At 38.7% G+C, this 19,760-nt stretch overlaps 1 protein-coding gene across 2 annotated transcripts in view; it reads right to left on the bottom strand.

Annotated features, from left to right (window-relative positions):
* The window catches only part of UBAP2 (ubiquitin associated protein 2), a 74,286-nt gene that overhangs the window by 34,964 nt on the left and 19,562 nt on the right, over positions 1-19,760 (bottom strand). The window contains exons 6-13 of one of the 2 annotated variants that reach the window (XM_009275143.2): positions 18,612-18,666; positions 17,300-17,403; positions 11,882-11,941; positions 10,632-10,684; positions 5,053-5,120; positions 2,818-3,007; positions 1,865-2,078; positions 177-451 (exon numbers count right to left, since the gene is read on the bottom strand). In XM_009275143.2, the coding sequence (XP_009273418.1) occupies positions 177-451; positions 1,865-2,078; positions 2,818-3,007; positions 5,053-5,120; positions 10,632-10,684; positions 11,882-11,941; positions 17,300-17,403; positions 18,612-18,666 (1,019 nt within the window). The remainder of the gene's footprint in view (positions 1-176; positions 452-1,864; positions 2,079-2,817; positions 3,008-5,052; positions 5,121-10,631; positions 10,685-11,881; positions 11,942-17,299; positions 17,404-18,611; positions 18,667-19,760) is intronic. The other variant, XM_009275150.2, reaches the window with a different exon arrangement.

The raw sequence follows: 19,760 nt of genomic DNA, 5'->3' as shown, positions 1-19,760 counted from the left end.
ATGTCCTTCTTGTAGTGAGGGGCCCAAAACTGAACACAGTATTCGAGGTGTGGCCTCACCAGTGCCGAGTACAGGGGCACGATCACTTCCCTACTCCTGCTGGCCACACTATTTCTGATACAAGCTTTTGTATGGTTTTATGTTTACTAAAGACAAGCCACCACTCAATTACCCACCTTGGATGCTGGAGTTATCCTCCGTTTTGGTGGTTTTATCTGTTTCTGCTGGGTTTGATGGGCAGTCACTGCCTGGTTGTCCATAGATATAGTGGGGAGTTGTAACATTTTGCTAACAGCTGTAGGGGTGTCTACTGGCGATGGCTCACGGAGTTTTACCTGGGAGGAGAAAGACTCCAGCCCAGGAGGAGGAACAGGAACTGCCTGCGTTTGTTGTTGCTGTCGCTGGGTCAGCTGGCTCAGAACTGGCGATGGTTCAGGCTGGGATTTAAAGTCTGGTCAGCGTTGGGAAAAAGAAATTTCAAAATTAAAGCATTAAAGTGAAAGAATCTGGGTGGCTTGGCATACTCGACAGCTATGATTTTATAGCATGTGCACATGTCTTTCAGACATCACATGAGTTTCACATTTAACATTACCACTGCAATAATAAGGCCAACATTTGATATTCTCTACTTTAAATAAAGAACTGTGGGCAAGCATTATTTAGTTTTCTTCAAAAATACGAAAACAAACCTATCTATACAGTCATATAATATTATCACAAATTAGTTCTCAAAAACTGTTATGGATTATTTTAATCAAACACTGCAAGTTTCACTGCAATTAACTGTGCTGGTAAAATGTGATTCCTTCCATGGGGTCTGAAGTTGCAATTTAGAGGTATTATGAGTTAGGATTTCCTGCCCCTACAAAGGAGAAGATTTTCAACAAATAGGAAGTCATCTACCATCTCAATCTGGCTGAAAGTCAAGAGATGCTGGACACTGACAGGTTTTTTTCCAAGTCTTCCCCTTTCATGTTTTTCAGATGCTGAAAGCCAGGCAGTGACTCAGAGCACTGGTCAACAACCATAAAAGATCCACAGCATTCCCAATGTGAAGTTTTTTTATTCAGTTGGTAAAGTGCATTAGAAAGCAACTTAAAATGTACATAAACATATTTTCAGAATTGCTGTGTGTAAAAGATTATAACTTTACCAAATTGGCTGCTTATCTATCTGGAAACATATACATATACACGAGATAGATAAAAGAGCTATCACTCTTCACAGTGAGAATACTGCTAGAAACTACACTGCAAAAACCAAGTTTGTGTCATTTTCACTGTTTCTACTAATTTTACTCAATTAAACAAAAAATCCATACAATTATGAATAGACAAAATGGGTAACCTGCATCATTCTCAGCACTCTAGAGATAGAACGCTGAGATGTGATGCGCATTATGAAAAAATTATATAGTACTCATTAAAAATTCATGTACTGGTTAGAAGAGAAAAACTTGGGGGAAAAAAAAGACAAAATATGGTACAACCTTATACTCAGCTAGAAGCAGCATAGACACAATGAAAATAAGTTATTTTCCAGGATTTGTTGAGAAACAAAGTCACATCTAAGTTCCACTTAAATATTCAAGCACATTAAATCAAAGATGTCATTACATGAAGGCTCAACAACTTCTAGAGATGCAATGACATTTATGGATAGGCTTTAGCCTATAAAAACTTAGTTTGTGATATACTCTCTATGTCTATTACCAGCAAGTAAGTGTAACTCTTACAATGTTGTGACCAACTATAAAGAAAAAGTCTTTCATTAAGGCCATGTTAAACTGTCATTGGCATTAAGAAATCTTACAGGCTAATAAGAGAGAGAAAGAGAGAGAAAACTATGTCAAAGCACTTACCAAACTGATTAAGGACTGAGGATTGAGTAATGGGCGGTTTTACATCCCAAGATGATGTGGTAGTTGTGGTAGTAGTGGTAGAGCTACTGTTGTTTTGTTGAGAAGTAAACTGACCCAATCCTGGAGATTTCAACTGGTCCAAGATCTGGGATCCAGTAGAGTTTGCCAATTTAGAGGATCCGAGTTCTCCAAAGCCGGAACAAAGAACTGCAGACTACCAAAAGACAAAAAAGAAGAGGGGAAGGAGTGGAGTTAAGTATTTAATAAATAATTTGAACATAACCGTAGAGTCAATGCCTACAGCTGCTATTTGGCAGCAGCTAAAACCTCTTCAGCTCTAGATTACTAACAAATGACCAATAAAAAAAATTCAGCAGTTGCAGCATGTGGCCAGATCCTCTCTGATTAGCACTGATACAACTTGCACCACTGCGATTGCAACAATACTGATTTACTTGAATTCATGCATCTCAAAATAGCATATATTTACTAATAGTTGAACTGATTTTCAGAGAATAAATGTTAGCGCCCAACTTCAAGCCCTCACAATCGACTCAGAAATAGGCAGGTTTCCACAAAAAGCAGTCAGATATGTGCTTGGAAATAACACGTCATAGTTTTATGGCATAGAAGTCTTCACTATAAACAAATTATTTCATCCTAAATCAGCATGCAGTAAACACATCTGCTCTCTACTCAAAAATTAATAGAAGTACTTCATGTAAACCGAGAAACAACTACTTAGCAAAATTAGAAAAAAAGTAATCTTTTCTTGTGTGTGTGTGTGTGTGTGTGAATGGAAGGAATGGAATTAAGAATTCCACTCCTTCAACATTTGCAACCTGAATTTTACAAATACTGAAACATCTCATGAAATAACCAGTACTGGAAAAGTTGTTTAACCTGTAATATTTACTCATGAAGAATATTTAGAAAGCATAAGATAATTTTACCAGACTTTGAGGAGAATAAGAGTTTACAGCACTGGAGCTGCCAGTTCCTGATGCCATCTGGGTGCTGTGCTGAGAATTTGTGAAGACTAGGGCTTGGCCAAAGGTCTGCTGCTGGGGTGCCTCAAATGAGTTGCCTTCTGTCTCTTGGGTAGAAGTCACAGGCTTTTGAAGCAGTGTTACCAAATCAATACTGTAAGAAAAAGCAAAGTTTGGCTGGAATAAATATGATGATTAGGCTGCGCTGAAACTGAAAAAAGCACTAACAATACTAAAGCATCCATACTGGCAATAGAATTATTACTGATTAACAGTCTTTTCAAATATTGCTTGTCTGCCATACAAAAAGAGGTAGAAAAGAGGGTTTTGCCAGAAAGTAATATTCTGCTAGCTGAAACCTTCCACTACAATTAGAATATAAATTATCTTTGCACTCCTTTCAAACATTATCAAATTTATAACATCATGTATCACATAAATACCCTATGTGATTAATATAAGCAAGTAACCGGAGACAAGTCATAAAAGATACATTATGTGTAAGTGAATGCTGCCTGCAAGCCCATCATATATATTGATAATCCACATTCTCTGTAATTTTCTTATCTTTAGCATGGCTTATTAACTCCCTACCACATGTTTAGCACAGGTTTATCCAAGGAAAAGCAAAGCATTCAGACAATAAAACAAATCTACTCCAAAAATTCTGACTTAAGTTTATCCTAAATATACCACAGGCTTGGGCTCAAGAGCTGCTTCCAGCACTTTCATTAGCATAGATTTCTCAATGCCCAAACCTTTCTTATGGCAAGTAAAAAAAAAAAAAAACCCAACAAAAAACCCCCATCCCCCCAGAAAAAAAACAACCAAAAAATAAAACACCAGAACTTAAGTTGATGAACTAGAATATTTTCTAACATAATTTGAGGGACATCCACTGGAAGAATATTTGCATTAGAACAATAAACATGTGAGCATATCACCTTTAAGAAGGAAAGGAATATAAACTGTAGACCACCTGACACCATGCCTCCTCCAGTTCACACCCATATTATAAGGAAAATTTTGCTGCAGTCTGGAGTACAGCAGTACAGCTATATCATTAGGCCATCTAGTTTTCAGATCTCATGCTATCCAACTACCAAAGTCTTCATCACACAACTTTAACCTGCTCTCCTGGGACCTGAGGCTAGTGCAGGAAACTGATTTCATAACATCATCAGCCAGGCATTTGGTGAAGACAAAGGCAAGCAAAGGAAGGCAGCAACTGCCATATTTTTGGTTCTCTGTCTGAACTCTGTATCATCAGTTAAGGCAAGTAATCGTGATGCTGTCCTGGTTTCAGTTGGGATAGAGTTAATTTTCTTCCTAGTAGCTGGTACAGTGCCGTGGTTTGGATTTAGGATGAGAACAATGTTGATAACACACCGATGTTTTAGTTGTTGCTGAGCAGTGCTTACACTAGTCAAGGACTTTTCAGCTTCCCGTGCTCTATCAACCAAGAAGGCCAGAGATGCACAAGAAGCTGGGAGGAGGCACAGGTGGGGACAGCTGACCCAAACTGGCCAAAGGGACATTCCATACCATGTGGCGTCATGCTCAGTTCTGTTGTTGTTGTTGTTACTATTATTATTATTATTTTATTTCAATTATTAAACTGTTCTTATCTCAACCCACGAGTTTTCTCACTTTTACCCTTCTGATTCTCTCCCCCATCCCACCGCGGGGGGGAGTGAGTGAGCAGAGTGTGGCGCTTAGTTGCCGGCTGGGGTTAAACCACGACAGGTGTTTACCAGGAAATTCACCTTGCCAATGCAAGCTTTTCTGTTAACACATTTGTCAAAGCACTACATTCTGAATACTTTCTGCATCTACAGGCGCAGGCTTTCCATTTTCTGGACAGCAAAGCTAGTGCTTCCTTTTCAACAGCGGAAAACTTTTCTTCTCAGAACTTTTGTTCCTGATGGTAAGCATTCTTTGTGCAGAAGACAGGGTCTTCTCAGTATTACGCTTGTGGATTTGGTAAGTTTGGCTCCACTTCCACAGTCAATAATAGGTAACACAGGAATCCAGAAAACTAACAATTTGCAAGCAAGGCTTTCACAAATTTGAAATTAGCTTGACCAATCTCTGACCAGGACTGCCCTGTGTTTTATTCAACATTTTATATGTGCAAGCTAATATTGCTTCACCAAGCAGGTTTTTAAGGTACAGGGAAAATGTGGAAGAAGAGCTTACCTTTGCCCCGGAGTCACATGATTCTCAGCTGGAACGGAGGAAGCAGTGAAGACTTTTGTTTCAGAAAGCTGAAAAAGAGAGGGGGGGAGGTGTTTTAATCATACATATGCTCATGCTTCACTTCTGTGACATCTGCAGAAATTCCATCTTGGTCATGCACTTTCAAGATAAAAGTAAAGTCAAACTACCATTACAACCAGTTATGCTGCAGCTCTGCTAAAAAAGACAAAAACATGTAGTCAAACTTCAGCAAAGTCTTCTCCACAGAACCAAGTACCAATTTAAAGTGTACTTAATCGAAGTGTTAGGAAATTTGATCTACTGAACACACACGATGGTACACCAATGTAACTACATCAATGTGAGCAATAGTTTAACTGAAAAATATACCAGTAGAAAGTAATTAATGTGACAGCTGGTATATCATCAGTGTAAAGATACTTTGTGCAGACATAATTTAGTACTCCATAGAGCAGCTCTGATAAATCTTGTTGCAGAGGTCTAGCATATTGCACGGTTCCCACTCATTTCATGTACCCCTGGTGTTTTACATTTCAGCTCACATCACCAGCGGAGGCAGGTTTGCACTCGGGTATGTACAGTGAACTAGCATTCGTGGTTCCTTCTTGGCATTTCTGCTAGGGGCAGCAATAACATCTTAAACCGATTGCTTTGCAAGCATGAGTTCAAAAACAATGATAAAGGGAGAACCATGTAACTGCTTGTACTATAACCAGTCAGCCCATCCACAGCAGAAAACCGTACTTTTTTCACCATGCTGTTACAATAGAGATAGATACTTGCGCAGGTAGCCAGGGAGGGGGAACTGGTTGGTTGGGGTTTGGGGGGGAAAGGGGGTGATTTTCGTTTGCAGGGGGGTTGGTTGGTTGCTGTTTGTTTTGGTTTTTTTAATAGCTTTTCTTTTTTAAAAAATAGTAGTTAGCTACAACTTCCTAGGGCTAATTAATTTCTATTGACAGGAATACTTGCAAACCAGAATAGGTCTTAAGCCAGTACAGGTTAGGTTTAACAAGATATGCATGTATAATGGTTATATTTTAAATTAAATTTGCACAAAATCACCATTAACTACTTTGGTGTAGCTTTGTATTTAGACTAAAGAATAACTGACCTATTCAACACTCACAAAGAATCCCTTTAAAATGTGACATTTGAATACAGCTCTTCCAGGAAATTATACATTTTTAATTGCATACATTCCTAGCAGCCCAGTTTAAGTGACATCACGGACATGAGCCAATTTCAGCTACCATCCCACAGGCAACTCTACTGAAAGCACGTATATCCCTGAACATGGTCATCTGATTGGGATTCTCCTATGAAACACCATTGTTTTAAGCAGAATACAGAAGGGCTGACTGGGAGCAATCACTTACCACTCAGAGGCAAAGTTCAGATGTTTCATGTACTCTCCTAGCACCCACTTACGTGCAACACACTGTGTCATGAAAAAATGAGTACCACCACAGTTCCTCTCTACATTTCCTTCCCTTCCCTTGCTGCCGATACAACATACTTTAATCCCAGCTTTCTAGAACACAACTCTGTCCTGTGCATAACGCTGCCAGCCCGCAACTCTATGTACTGACCAAAATGAAGAAAGATTCAGCTCAAGCATATTTCCAATTAAAAAGGCTGTTTCTCTGTTGTTCAGCCCTTTCCCCACCGTACATGTTATTTTAGAACAATGTGTACTGTACTTTTTGTAGTGTTATGAGACTTCTGCATTATATGGCACAAGGAGGTCAGTTAATGGCATGAGCAGCAGCCTATGGTCTGCAATCCCTTGGTTAAATATTAAATTCTTTGTAATGTCAACAGTTTCTTACTCTTACATAACCCAGGATAAGACTAACTGTGGCCAAAACACTGATAAATCCTGAAAACTAAGCAAATCAAGGAGCCTGAGGATGTTTGTGACTATGCAAAAGCATGCTTCACGTATGAGAGAGGAAATGTTCTCTTCAGGTGAACCAGCATGCAAAACAAAAGTCTCCAGCTACCAGCTTGGCTACATCGAAGTTTACACTACACCCTGTGGCAAACTCACTGCCACAAGCTCCAATCAAGCACCTAATTCAGAAGTCTGCTGGGATTACGGCATTTGTCAAAACACATACTTTGTGCAGCAGCAGCTGAAAAGTTTTATTACGCAGATGTATTTAGTATTTCTTAGAAATAGTATTATTGGCTCCTAACAAAGTTATTTACGCTCACCGTACACTACACTTGTAAATCTTTCACTGAGGCTCTGGCATTTTCCCAGAATTGAATGGTCGGTCATGAACCATTTGCAAGCATCGGCCTCACAAGGGTATTTCCTCCATCTGCAGCGAAATGCCTGTGCTTTTCAGCTCCTGTTCCTATGATAAAAATCATTCTCCAATCACCAAACAGACAATAAATACATTTAACAACTAGCTACCAGCTCCTATGGCCAGTTGATAGGTGAGGAGAACAGGAAAACATACTCCAGCATCCTCATAAAAACTCAACATTGACAAACCAGAAATAACCAAACCTTATAACTGTTTTGGTACGATGTACTGAAGTTAAACAAAATAAAACAAGTTCTCATGCTGTTTCCCAATAAAATACACTTTTTTCTTTTTTTTAAGTGTTGCTGTTGTCTCAAATAAAAACCGAGACTACCAATATTGTACAGAAAATATTTCCTTTCATCCACTTTCCAGCAATTTGTATGTATTCTATTTCTCCCCTTCTGATAGTTTCTGTAGTTAAACTTTATTTTCTTTAGCCAGGAGAATATGATAACAATTTTAACGGGAAAACGCAGAGCCACCTTCAGTACCTCAACATTTGTCTGGTCCTTCGTTGTTCTTGCCCTGAATATCCTTTTAACAAAATACAACCTCCTATTTTCACTGCAACTAGCTTTTACTCTATTTAAGAGCATGCTGACAACCTACTATACCTGCTCAATACTCACTAGTAAAGATAAATACCAAACAGGACTATTAGATCACAAAAAGCTAATCCTTCTCAGGTCAAACAACATGAAATTTCACTCACCTGCTCGTAACTTGTATCTGACTAGAGAACACCACATTTAAACAAAAATATTCTTCAGAAAAACACCTGGTCTTTATCTGCAGAGAGCAAATACATCAGCTTCCTTGGTTGTTTTAATCATTAGTCATGCTGCTAGAATTGTGTTTATTATACATTTAAATGCACAGCTCCATTTTCCAGCCACAGGTTCATATTATGCCTTTGTCTGCCAGACTAAAACCAGAGCCCATTACATGCTAATAAAGTAACCGTTTCAGATTCAGTAAACTAAAAATCTCACTCTCAAGGACCTCTTCTATCAGTAAATAATTTTCAGCTATTTTCCACAATTTTTGTTTTGTAAAAGCAACGAATGATTGGATGCAGTACTTCGGAATCAAGTTCAGGAGAGTCCATGTACAGAAATATGAATCAAGAACGATTAAGAGTCAGGGGAAGAGTGCCTACAGACAAAAAGACAATAGCTTTTTTTTGCCACAGCATCAGCCCTTTAGGAGACCATGCTGAGCTGTTCTTTTTTCATCATCCACTACAATCCTGAAAATTTTTCAGTTGCTGCTTTCCAGAAAATAGCCCCTTGTTCTGGAGGTGTGCCTTTATTCCTATAAAACAAATGGACTTTTGGCTATATTAAAGCATTTTTCATTTGAACAGGTCCAGTCCAGCAAAGGTCCAGATTTCTCTGCATGACTGGCTTACTTTTAATTGCCATTCCAATAATTTTTGGGTTTCCCATACATTTTATTCAGCAGTGATTTTATTTTTACTTCCAAATCATTGATAAGGACACTAGATGGCATCTCGCCTGGGATTGGATTCCTTTATAGTCCTAGAAATGCCCATGTTCAATAAGGGTCCTCCTGCAAAAGATTTATTTGCCAAAATTTGCAAGGCAGGTTTTAATCCACTTAATGTGTTTTGTGATAGCATGTAATTATTTTTAGAACAAAAGATGTAGATCAAATCTCTTACAAGGACATTATCTTCACAGTTAACGCATAATTTACTTAAAGACCAGATCAGGTTTATTTGAAGTGGGCCTATTTTCCATAAAACTACACTGAATAGCACAAGCTGTATTCTTACGCTTCTATTTTTTTTAAATCAGATTAATCAATTTTCCTTTATTTTTTCCCCAGGCATGTTTTGGGCTAATTTGTCTGCAGCTCGCCATTTCATTCACTCTTTCTTAACATCAGCACATGAGCAACTTTCTCCTCTGTTATTTTTCCAGGACTCTAAAATTAATAAAAATTAACAACAGGCTAGAAATTTCATCTGCTGCTCTTTCAAGATACATGTGCAAATTACACAGGTTTAATAATTAATTTTAAAAAAAAAAATCACCCTTAGTCAGCATTGCTCAACACCCCTCCCATACTACAAATGCTGTATTGTATTAGCATCAAACAGGGGTGAGAAACAAGGCCAGAAATTTTCACTGTCCTTAGCACTTAGTCCGTCTGTAGCATATACTGCAGAAATAAAAGGACGGGTTTAAAAAAGATGCCAGCTTTTGATGGCAGTAACTGACACAGAAAACCTAGGAATTTTAGAGTTTCTTTTAATTTTCTCGAAAGACACAGCCCTCTCATGAGGTAAGGACAGAGTTTTCGTATCTGTAATATAAAACGTTCCCACATTTCTAGGGATAACACTGACATGCAACCCTACAGGAGGAGGCAAAAGGGATGATGTCCAAGACAACCTCTTACTCTTCTGAAAATAAACTTGAAATAATGGATATTCCTGTAAAAGATGAAAAACGTCTTAAAAGCTAAGTTTTCCTTTCCATATTTCTTGCTACCTTGTTGGTTTTATGAACTGCTTAAGCTTTAGTACAGTAACTGAAAACTTAAAATCACAAATGCGATTTTCACACGATGATCACAAATGCCAAACATTTTGCAGACATGAAGACATCTCTTCCCTGATAAAGAATGAGAACCAAAATTGTTGTAGTATTTCAGACAACACATCATGATAAAACAACAGCAATGAAGCAATTAAGTGCTAGCTTCAGCATACTACTAGCTCCTTTTTTTAGTATTATGAACATGAAGTGGACTAAGTGGAACAATTATGCAGATTTCAAACAAAAAGCATCAGATGAGGAGTCTAAAGTTGATAGTAAGCTTCAGCACTTAATTACATAGAAGTCTTGTGATAATACAGCTTTAAATCCCTACACAATAGTAGGGGGAGGTATGCACTTAACACCCATCAGCGCTGAGCAGTGGAGAACTATAATTCACAAATACTTAATTTGAGATAAAACTTTAAATTTTATTATCCATGTATTGTCCACCCAGAAAAATAAATTAGTATTTCTTCATTCAATTTTATTTTAAAAATAAGCTTATCTAAGTATATAGATTTCAAACAGGAATTACAGCAAGAAACACAGTAAGAAATATCATTGCATGCATACAGCAAAGTATACTTCAAACATTTAGTTTTTGAAGACAACAGAAACTCTGAAAAGGGTAAATAATCAATCGGTCTATCCAACAAGGTACACTTACATCTTCATTCCAGTCTTCTGCTGTCCATTCTTCTATTGAGTTTTTCCACGCTCCTATTGTAATTTGTGGAAGGAAAGAAAACAGTTATAAGCTAAAAGCACAATGTCGTATTTCAAACTTTCTGCTTTATAAGCAATCCTGTTTTCATTATAGTGGAACGCAAAGTGAGGAGATGGTGGTTGGAAACATGGTAAGCTCTAGAAAATTGGTCCACAGGTTAAAAATTTTGGGAGGGTTTTTTTTCCCCCCCTTTAATTTCTGATTTCAGGAATTTCATACCCACTACGGTACCAGACATAATTTGCACAAATGCATGTCTGCAACCAGTGATTAACCCCAAACATAGGAAGAACTTCCTTGTATGTCCCAAATGACAGTGACAGGTTACTCAACCCTCCCACGGGATCTCTCAGTTTCATGCACAAATTCATACAATCACAACACCTGCTCCGACATCCATAATCCTACTTTCAACACATTCAAATTCCAGACCCAAGCTATGCCTCTGGAGGCTCCTTTCCAACCTGTTAACTCTCTCCTCAGAGCAGAACAACTCCACTCCCTTCCCCTGACAAAACAATTTTATTTTAAAACATATATAATTCCTATAATGGCAGCAGAAGAGTCAATAAGCTTCCACCGTAGCTGCAAAACACTTCTTCTCATAACTTGTGGCAGAGTTTATTTGGCGAACACTGGAGCACAGCGCGCAGTCCACAGCATGCGGCAATGGGAAAACTACAGGAAACGATCCTATAGATGCAAAAACCTGATCCCTTCCATAGGAAACAGCAGGCACAGACATGCAAGAGCAATAAATGGACTGAAGGCCTGGCCCACCAGAGTAAGCATAGGGAAGGTTATCCCAGCAACAATCACAGACTTCATTTAAACTACATAAACATGAGCGAAGAAAACACCGGCAGTAAAGTTCCTGCTACCATCACCTTTGATCAAGTACAAAAGCAAAAGAACTACTGCTTTAATCATCTTTTACTTAACTAGGGACCCTCTGAGACACATTCATCCAGAAACAAGCCCCCTGAAGACAGCATCAAATCCAGTTTGTACTAATGCCATCACTACATTAGTGCATTCTTTTGTACACCTTACAAAACCTTTGTACACCTTTACAAAGACACCTTTGCAGCGTCTTGGGCAGAGGAGGGTCGAATGGCACTAATCCAGCGAGGCGAACAGGTCTACCACAAAGATAGACACACGGTGGGGAGAAGAGAGGGGGTTTATACCTTGGAATCCAAAATTATTTGGCAGGTCCTGAGCAAGGTAACATCCGCTTTGTGTTGGCTCTGTGGAGCAATACAGAGTTGCCTGAAACATCTCATGCTCACTTGTTACCAAACAGCCCCTAACCAGAAGGTTTCTACATGCTGCAAAATATTGAGGCACTTGAAAAAGAACTAATAATCATATCCGAGCACAGCAAAATTACTACAATGCCTCAAATTTCTAGTCTAATCCACACATTTCCACAGAAATTTTGGAAAGGCGGAAAAGCCCAATGAGCAGCAGTTTTTAGAGAAAGTTATTTTCTTTCCCTTCTCCCGACCAGCACAGGATCCCTTCCTCCGATATTTCTTCTTTAAATAAATACATCTTAGTATTTGCCCTGCTTGTATTTATCCCGTCAGTCAGTGCAAGGCCTGCCTCTGTAGAAGACAAACCTTGTGTTGGTGTCAGACCTCTGACAATGGAGCTCAGAGCCTGCTAAAACAAACACAGAAAGAGCTCAGACAAATCAAGCCCAACTCCTGAGCATCCTCCACCACCTTTGGGAGACGGAGCCTGTTTGGAATAATACTTGGGACATCTTCCTGACATTCAATTTAAACATTCATCTGTTGCTCCTATGAACATGGTCTGTGCGTTTACTCTTTTTAAATACTGAACACAACCCTTCACCCTTTTATTAGTTGACCCAAAAGTTTATTATTGTTGTTTAGTAACATTCTACCTTCCCAACTCAATCCTTCCAGACTCATCGTTATTTCACTACTCTTGTCTGCATTAAATCCAGTTTGCTAACACCTTCCTTCTATTGAAGGGATTCTGAGTCTGACCTTGCCACAAGTGCATCAATTTCCTTTTAGTCCAAAATACACCTTGGCATTATTGCAACTCCATGTATCCTCTTCCCAACTTTTACTTCCAAGCCTTGCAAAGCATCACAATTTAAGAGTTCTCTGGTTTCCACCGAAATTATGGTCTGTGTTTTCAAGGATCCTTGTCATAGCAAATTCAACCTAGATGGCTATCTGTGACTTTTTCCTGTTTCCCTTTGTAACAAGGTTAGTTTTAGAAAGCTATAAAGCCAATAAAAAGTATACTATATGTTTTTGGTAAGTCTTCAGCTATTTTCCTCCAATTCCTCACTTCCTGTCACACTATTTCTTTTTTTTTTTTTCTTTTTTTGAATAATCAGCCATAGATACTAGCTCCAAAATAATTTTATTTTGGTCTATCCCAAACTTATGTACTAATCCTTTCCTTTCGGATTACATTTATATTCTAGAATGACCTGAAGGTTTCCTTAAAATGTTCCTTCCAACTTTTACAGCAATCCTAAAAAAAACCCCAACCTCATTGTAACTTCCAAGCCACACAACTCCCTTCTTCCCCCTTGACAGTTACACTGTAATTTATTTTTTTCTTGTCATTCTTCAGTTTCAGAGTCATTTAAGGCTGCTCATAACCAAGATAACGAAGCAAGCTTTTCTGTGAAATTTATGAAACACTACCGAAGTACAGGTATCAGTGAATTACCAGAACCCAATACCATTTTTATAACCTACTTTGAGAAATGACCACCTCCAACATAATTTATTTACAAGAACTGCTGTGATTTGTTGTTCAGGATCTCCTACTGACATGTACATTACAAAAATGTAAGAAACTGAACACTCAGCATGCCTGTAAGAAAATATCGATCACACTGTTCAAGTTTATTCCCTTTTGGATGACAATTGGTCATTTTGTTTCCTCCCACCTGTCCCTTCTCTTTGCTTTTCAGCTGTACATTACTTCTATAAAAATTAGGATGCAGGAAAACCAATGCTGAATTATTTGGAATACAATTACACTTAAATGTTATGAACCATGAAAGATTCAACTTTTACTCTCTTTTTATTTCAACCAACAACACTAAATTTTACCTCCACAGAACCAGCTAGCTTTTCTATAGGGTTACATGATGGTGCACCTAGAAACACCTTTCATTCAGGCTACTGCGATTCCTCTGGCATCTGCAACAATTCAGGACAAGAGGTTCTAGAGCACTTTCAGAGGACGTATGGGGGCAACTACATTTTGGAAACAAATAGTGTATTTCTTTTCAATCGAAAATGTTGATGTTGATCCTTTCCCAGCACTGGCTTAAAGAGGAAATACTTAGTAAATACTCAGAACTCCACAGAGTTTCTATTTGCATGATGTCTTCAGAAAACATTTTGATACGCAAAACTGGCTTTGTTTCTCCAGGTAGTTGCCCAGTTATCTCCTTTTTAATGTAACCGCAGATGAAAGACACTAATTTTCCAAGTAACTAGTATGAGCTAATTTTGTTTTCTTTCTTTTTAGATGAAAGAAATGTGACTGGGTAATGAGGAATAAAGAGAGGAATTTCCATCCTGCCCTTCCTCTGTGTATGCTCTTACCTGACATCCTTCACTAGCCCACTGCAGGCTTTATGGATTTCCATACCTATACGTCCCCCTCATTCACATCTTTAGTAACTCCACATTGGTAACTTATTTATTACTGGGACTGTTGATTTGTAACTAACATGACAGCACTGTAAATTAAGGCAAAAAAAAAAAAAATTGAAAACTAGTATTTGTGATTAACAAGTGAAATCAACAGCTGAACTTTGTACAACCTGCTTCCAGCCCCACACCTTGTCTGCCACTTCTTCCCCCTACCCCTGCTTCCATCTTCCTTCCCAGCACTCTCTTCTGCTTTAAAACTACTACCCCAGCTGCAGCCTCCTCTAATAACCCTCAAGATGCTTTCCATCGCCAGAAAAGTGCTTCCCACTTGGACAAAACCAAATGATTCAATTTTAAAGCCTACTCGTTTTAAAGAGATCTCTTCTTTCTGGCTCGAGGACTTATTTCAGACATTCCTACAGCTTGTCTAAAGAAGAAACACTGTAAAATAAAACACTCTTCCTATAGTCATATATAGAGAGACATTTTTGTTTTGTCAATTATGGTGCCTCTTCCATTTGCACTGAAAGTAAATTAAGATTAGCAGCAAAAAGATACTTAGCACCCAAAAAAAACATTCACACTTTAATTAATTCACTTAAAATTTCCACCAACCAAATGAATTTGCAGAAACTCCCCACACTGACACTGAGCCATTCATACCCCTGGGAACCATTAATCTGATGAGGCCAGGGAAAATTCCCAAATGCCTTCTCTCACCTTCTTCTCCGTACCATGCTCCCCAACTTTCCATACATGCTTTAAGTTGCATTACTGAAGCTCAGTGAAGTTCTCGGTGATATGTGCACAGCCTAACAGCAAAAACACACTTGGCATCCAAAAAGAAGTTCCACACGTCAACTAGTACACTTTGAATTTCCACCAATCTGTTTGCTCAGCAGCAAACCCCTCATGTAGACACATTCATACTCCTACAAGGATCTGTTTAGCCACACCAAGCTACTCTTATTCCTATGCAGAATTCTTCCATTACTGAAGACTGAGGAAATGCCTACAAGAAGGAACAGAGGTTGCCATAGGGGAGGCACATTAAGGCTACCCAGAGTTAGCAAGGAGGGTCACAAAACATTCGAGCTCACTTGGGAAGTGGAGCACAAGCCAAAGTTGTTCGTAACCCACAGCCTTACGGTTGCATTCATTAATAACTAAGCAGTGAATTTTCTACCTCTGGTCCAGTCTCCTTATGCCTTTCCTGTACGTCTTCTTTCTTTAGTTATTTAACCTTATTGTTTCTGCAGCATTCATGACAACATACCCTGCCCTCCGCTACCATAAAGCAAACAACAATATCAGTATTCCTAGGGGAATTTTCAAGTCATTAGCTGTCCTTCTAATTCATTATCTGATAAACTTATTTGAAAAACTAGCATGAGTGAAAGTAAAAGGTGCTTTTCTGTTTGTGCTATAGCACCAAGTCATTTCAAAAGTAATTCCTTGGAAAGATGCCATATTTGGCAAAAGAGCTCCCTTTCAGTAACCATTAATATACTCAGTGCCACTCTCCCACACTGGACTAGAAGGCACTCAGAGTGACAAGTCAGCTGCCTAATAAGCCCTCCTAAACTCTGAGCCTGTTATTGTCTTCTCTGGTTAAGTGGAAAATGGCTTGTATGAAGTTTAGAAAACTGCATCTCAAGAGGCTCACAGCAGAGCTCAACAGAGTACACCTGGCCTCCGGTATCAGTCTTTTCCTCCCCACTCTCCCACACTGGACTAGAAGGCACTCAGAGTGACAAGTCAGCTGCCTAATAAGCCCTCCTAAACTCTGAGCCTGTTATTGTCTTCTCTGGTTAAGTGGAAAATGGCTTGTATGAAGTTTAGAAAACTGTATCTCAAGAGGCTCACAGCAGAGCTCAACAGAGTACACCTGGCCTCCGGTATCAGTCTTTTCCTTCCACACTTGACACAGGGGTTGATGAAAAATCACCTGAGTAGGCTTCAGCAATGAAGAGACCAGAATAGTTACCCTTTGCTGGGGTTAAAAAAAAAAAAAATCTCTCCCAGCATTTAGTGGTTCCCAAATGTGGACAACACGTGTTATCAATTTCTCCATCCTGACACAGGGTTTCCTTTGTCTTCATCTCCTGTCACAGAATATGGGAAGCAGCAAAGTATCCTATTTTCCCAATCACAGACAAGCAGGTCATATTCTTCATTTCTGAATCACCACGAGACCACTGTTAAGTGGTTCCTTTCCAAACTATGTCTGTCTCTTGCCTTTAGCTGCGAGTGTGTACTTCAGACTTGAAACTTCACACAGAAACACACAGCTGCCTCTATCTTCAGACAGGCAGACTGCTCTTTTGGCTTCCATTCAAGTGCCTACTTGTGCTTTACTTAATAATTCTTCTCTTCAAAGGTGGCAAATCTTGGAACTCTCCTCCATCCCAGAGACTCACATCCTTACATTCCTGCATTGTACAGGTGAGGCTTCCAAAGCCATCCCAGTACCACTGCGTGGATTCATATTTGTAAACAGTTTTTCTCTTCTTTTTCTTCTTCTACTTAGATATTCACACCCTATTGCCTAATTCCTGTGGACCAATCACTTGAAGTAGGACTTACACTCCCTAACTATATTAGGTGAGCTCTTAAGCAGTACTTAAAATATCTAAACAGTTCTTCCAATACAAGGTTCCTCCAATAACTCTTCAAATCCCTTTGTCTCTCAAGGGATTGTTAGTTCTAAAAAAAAAAAAAAAGAATTGAAAATTGCCTTCCCTTCATTCTAACCAGATAGTCACTCAGGCTACAGCATATGCTCTGCACATTAGTTGCAGTTAAGCTATAAAAATGACCTAATATCTGTGTCATGTGAGATGTAGTCACATTTTCAGAAGTTAACTGAACACTAACAGAATGTTTAACTGCAATTTGCTACAGGTCTTCATTCCAATCCTTCCACTTCTTGAAGCATCTTACCAGTTCCATCATCTGCATCATTCTGACCAGTCTCCCAAATCTCTGATTTTGTCCCAAAGCCATCAGTGGCAGAAGACTCCGTATAGTCTGCAGGGTTAAATGTCCTAGAGTTTTAAAAGTTAAGAAATGGAAGAGAACACATGGGTCATTCAACGAACACAAGTGTCATAATTTTTAGCTGAAGTTGTATTAGATTTAACATCTTGATTTCCACATAATTTATCTTGATAGTTTTGGTTTCAAAAGAAATTTTTCTTCTATGAGCAGACACAGATAAAAAAGGAATAAGAGAGAAAAGAAGAGGAGAAAAAAGTGAGTAGACTGGAAAAAAAAATTACTGTAGAGAAACTGAACCAAAACAACAATTCCTGAAAAAGCAGTTAACAGCATACCTACTCCTCCCACTCGTATAAAGCATTAGTTTATATGCACAATGATAAACCCCTCTCAGCTGACAGTTTCTCAGCAGGTGGCTGACTGATGAGAAACCAGTATCATGTCCTTTCAGAGCACCAGACCTGTGCAGGACAGGAGTCCAAACATCAGTAAGATTATTTCGGAATGCACTCCTGGCACCTATGCCAAAACACACAGATGCAGGTAAAAGGTGAAAGAGGATTATTGAAGAAAAACCTCTTTTCAGTTTATCATCTACAAGTACGAACAAGAAGGATTATTAGAGAAGTAGAATGAGCCTTCTGTTCATCATGACATCACTGATATTACATGAAATGTCATTAAATGCAAACACTGAGTGAAAGTAGTGGAGGCTACACTTCTCTGAAGCAAGTTATTCCAACAAAACTGAGAACAAACTTTTGGTTACTGCTGAGTAACTTCTTCTGATTCTGTTTTAGGGTCCATGTATGTACAAACAGCTAAAGCATGAAACCTCAAAAACAGGAGAAAGCTTACAATCGCTAGACTTTCTGGTTTTATACAGAACTTGCACGTTCTACATTACACTGAAACAAATCTATTTTTAAAGTGACCTAGGACTATACGCACCACACAGAACTTTCAGCCTCCAAGGCACTATGTGGCTGCTACTGATCAGTATGAATGGGTTCTCCAAGTTTGGGATATTAACATCAAGTGAATATACATTAGGCTTGTACAGGTGTGTCTAGTTAGAAATACTGGTTTTAAGACAAAAATAATCCTTTAACCATCTAACAGATTTGTGAATTTTTGCATCCATATTGGTTTATCAAACATACAGCAATATTAATACATACAGTGGCAATATTGTCAATTAATATTGCCACTGAGTTTGATCCTTGCCAAAATCTGTGCTCTGCATGTTTCTTACCCCATGCCTTGGGCTGAAAACCTCCCCGCTCCTCTCCCTCTGCCACGTCCAAACCCTAGGAGAGAAAACACCATTTAACAGCAACAGCAGAGGAGCCGCCAATCACTAGTCTGTCACATTAGAAAATACTGTGGTTGAAGAAGAAAACTACTGTAGTTAAAGTTAAATATCATTACTTCCCAAATTTCCTCACAGGAAAATTTGTTTCCCTAACACACACGAGTAAGCCCCTGTTCATCTAAGACTATGTGTTTCAGTAGGACTTGCAATTCTTTGCTATCTTTTCTGTATCTAGTGAAGTAGCTCCAAATGCCAAGAAAAGGACTTACCTAAAGACCCATCCCCCATGAGACTGCTATTGCCAAATCATTAGACATTGTTCAAAATTTTGTCTCTACTTCCTCACTCTTGCCTAAGAAGCTCTAGAATCCCAGCCTCCCTGTGTACACTGATCTCTCAAGAAATTCCCTGTCACTCCTTGTCTGTGAGGAGAAAGTTTAAATACTCCATTTGTTTCCTTCTCTGACTCAGCCCACCTGTCCACCCTTACCTTCCTGTGCTTTCACTGACCTGCGACCACACACTCCTTCTGCTTCCCCCTTGATCATAGTTACTGACATGAAAATCATCCAATTCAAATTACTCAAACAACTTCCTTGTTATCACCCACAAGAATATTCATTTCTATTTTAACAACAAATATTTGTTGCCTCCAATTTTGGTTACCAGCCTCAGTTTACAAGTTTCTTCATACAGTGAATGTCTTTATTTTTGCACGTTGCATAGTGCCAACAAGGCATGAAAATTTTTGTATTATTTAACCATCCATAAAGCACACGTCTACATAAACTGTTAGAAACTATTTCTAACATTTGGCGTATTTCTACATAGATTTTTTTTTTTCCCCTTTTTTAGGATCTCAATATCTGAGGCTTTTCCAGTTTGTTGGGGTTTTTTTTGAGGAAGACTATGAATATTATTTTGTATTACAAGAACAGGAGGAGGTCAAGAGCTGCGGACTGAGAACAAAGCAATGTTCATTTTAATGACAAAATTACATGGTAATTATAAGTCACCAAGCAACTACAAGTTTACCAGAGCACAAAAGTTATAAGCCTAAGTCACCAATACAGTGGTTGTCCAAACATC

Source organism: Aptenodytes forsteri, unplaced genomic scaffold (assembly GCF_000699145.1).
Source record: "Aptenodytes forsteri isolate BGI_AS27 unplaced genomic scaffold, ASM69914v1 Scaffold266, whole genome shotgun sequence".
In the NCBI taxonomy this organism is placed as follows: Eukaryota; Metazoa; Chordata; class Aves; order Sphenisciformes; family Spheniscidae; genus Aptenodytes; species Aptenodytes forsteri.
This window is presented reverse-complemented; position numbering and strand designations above follow the sequence as displayed.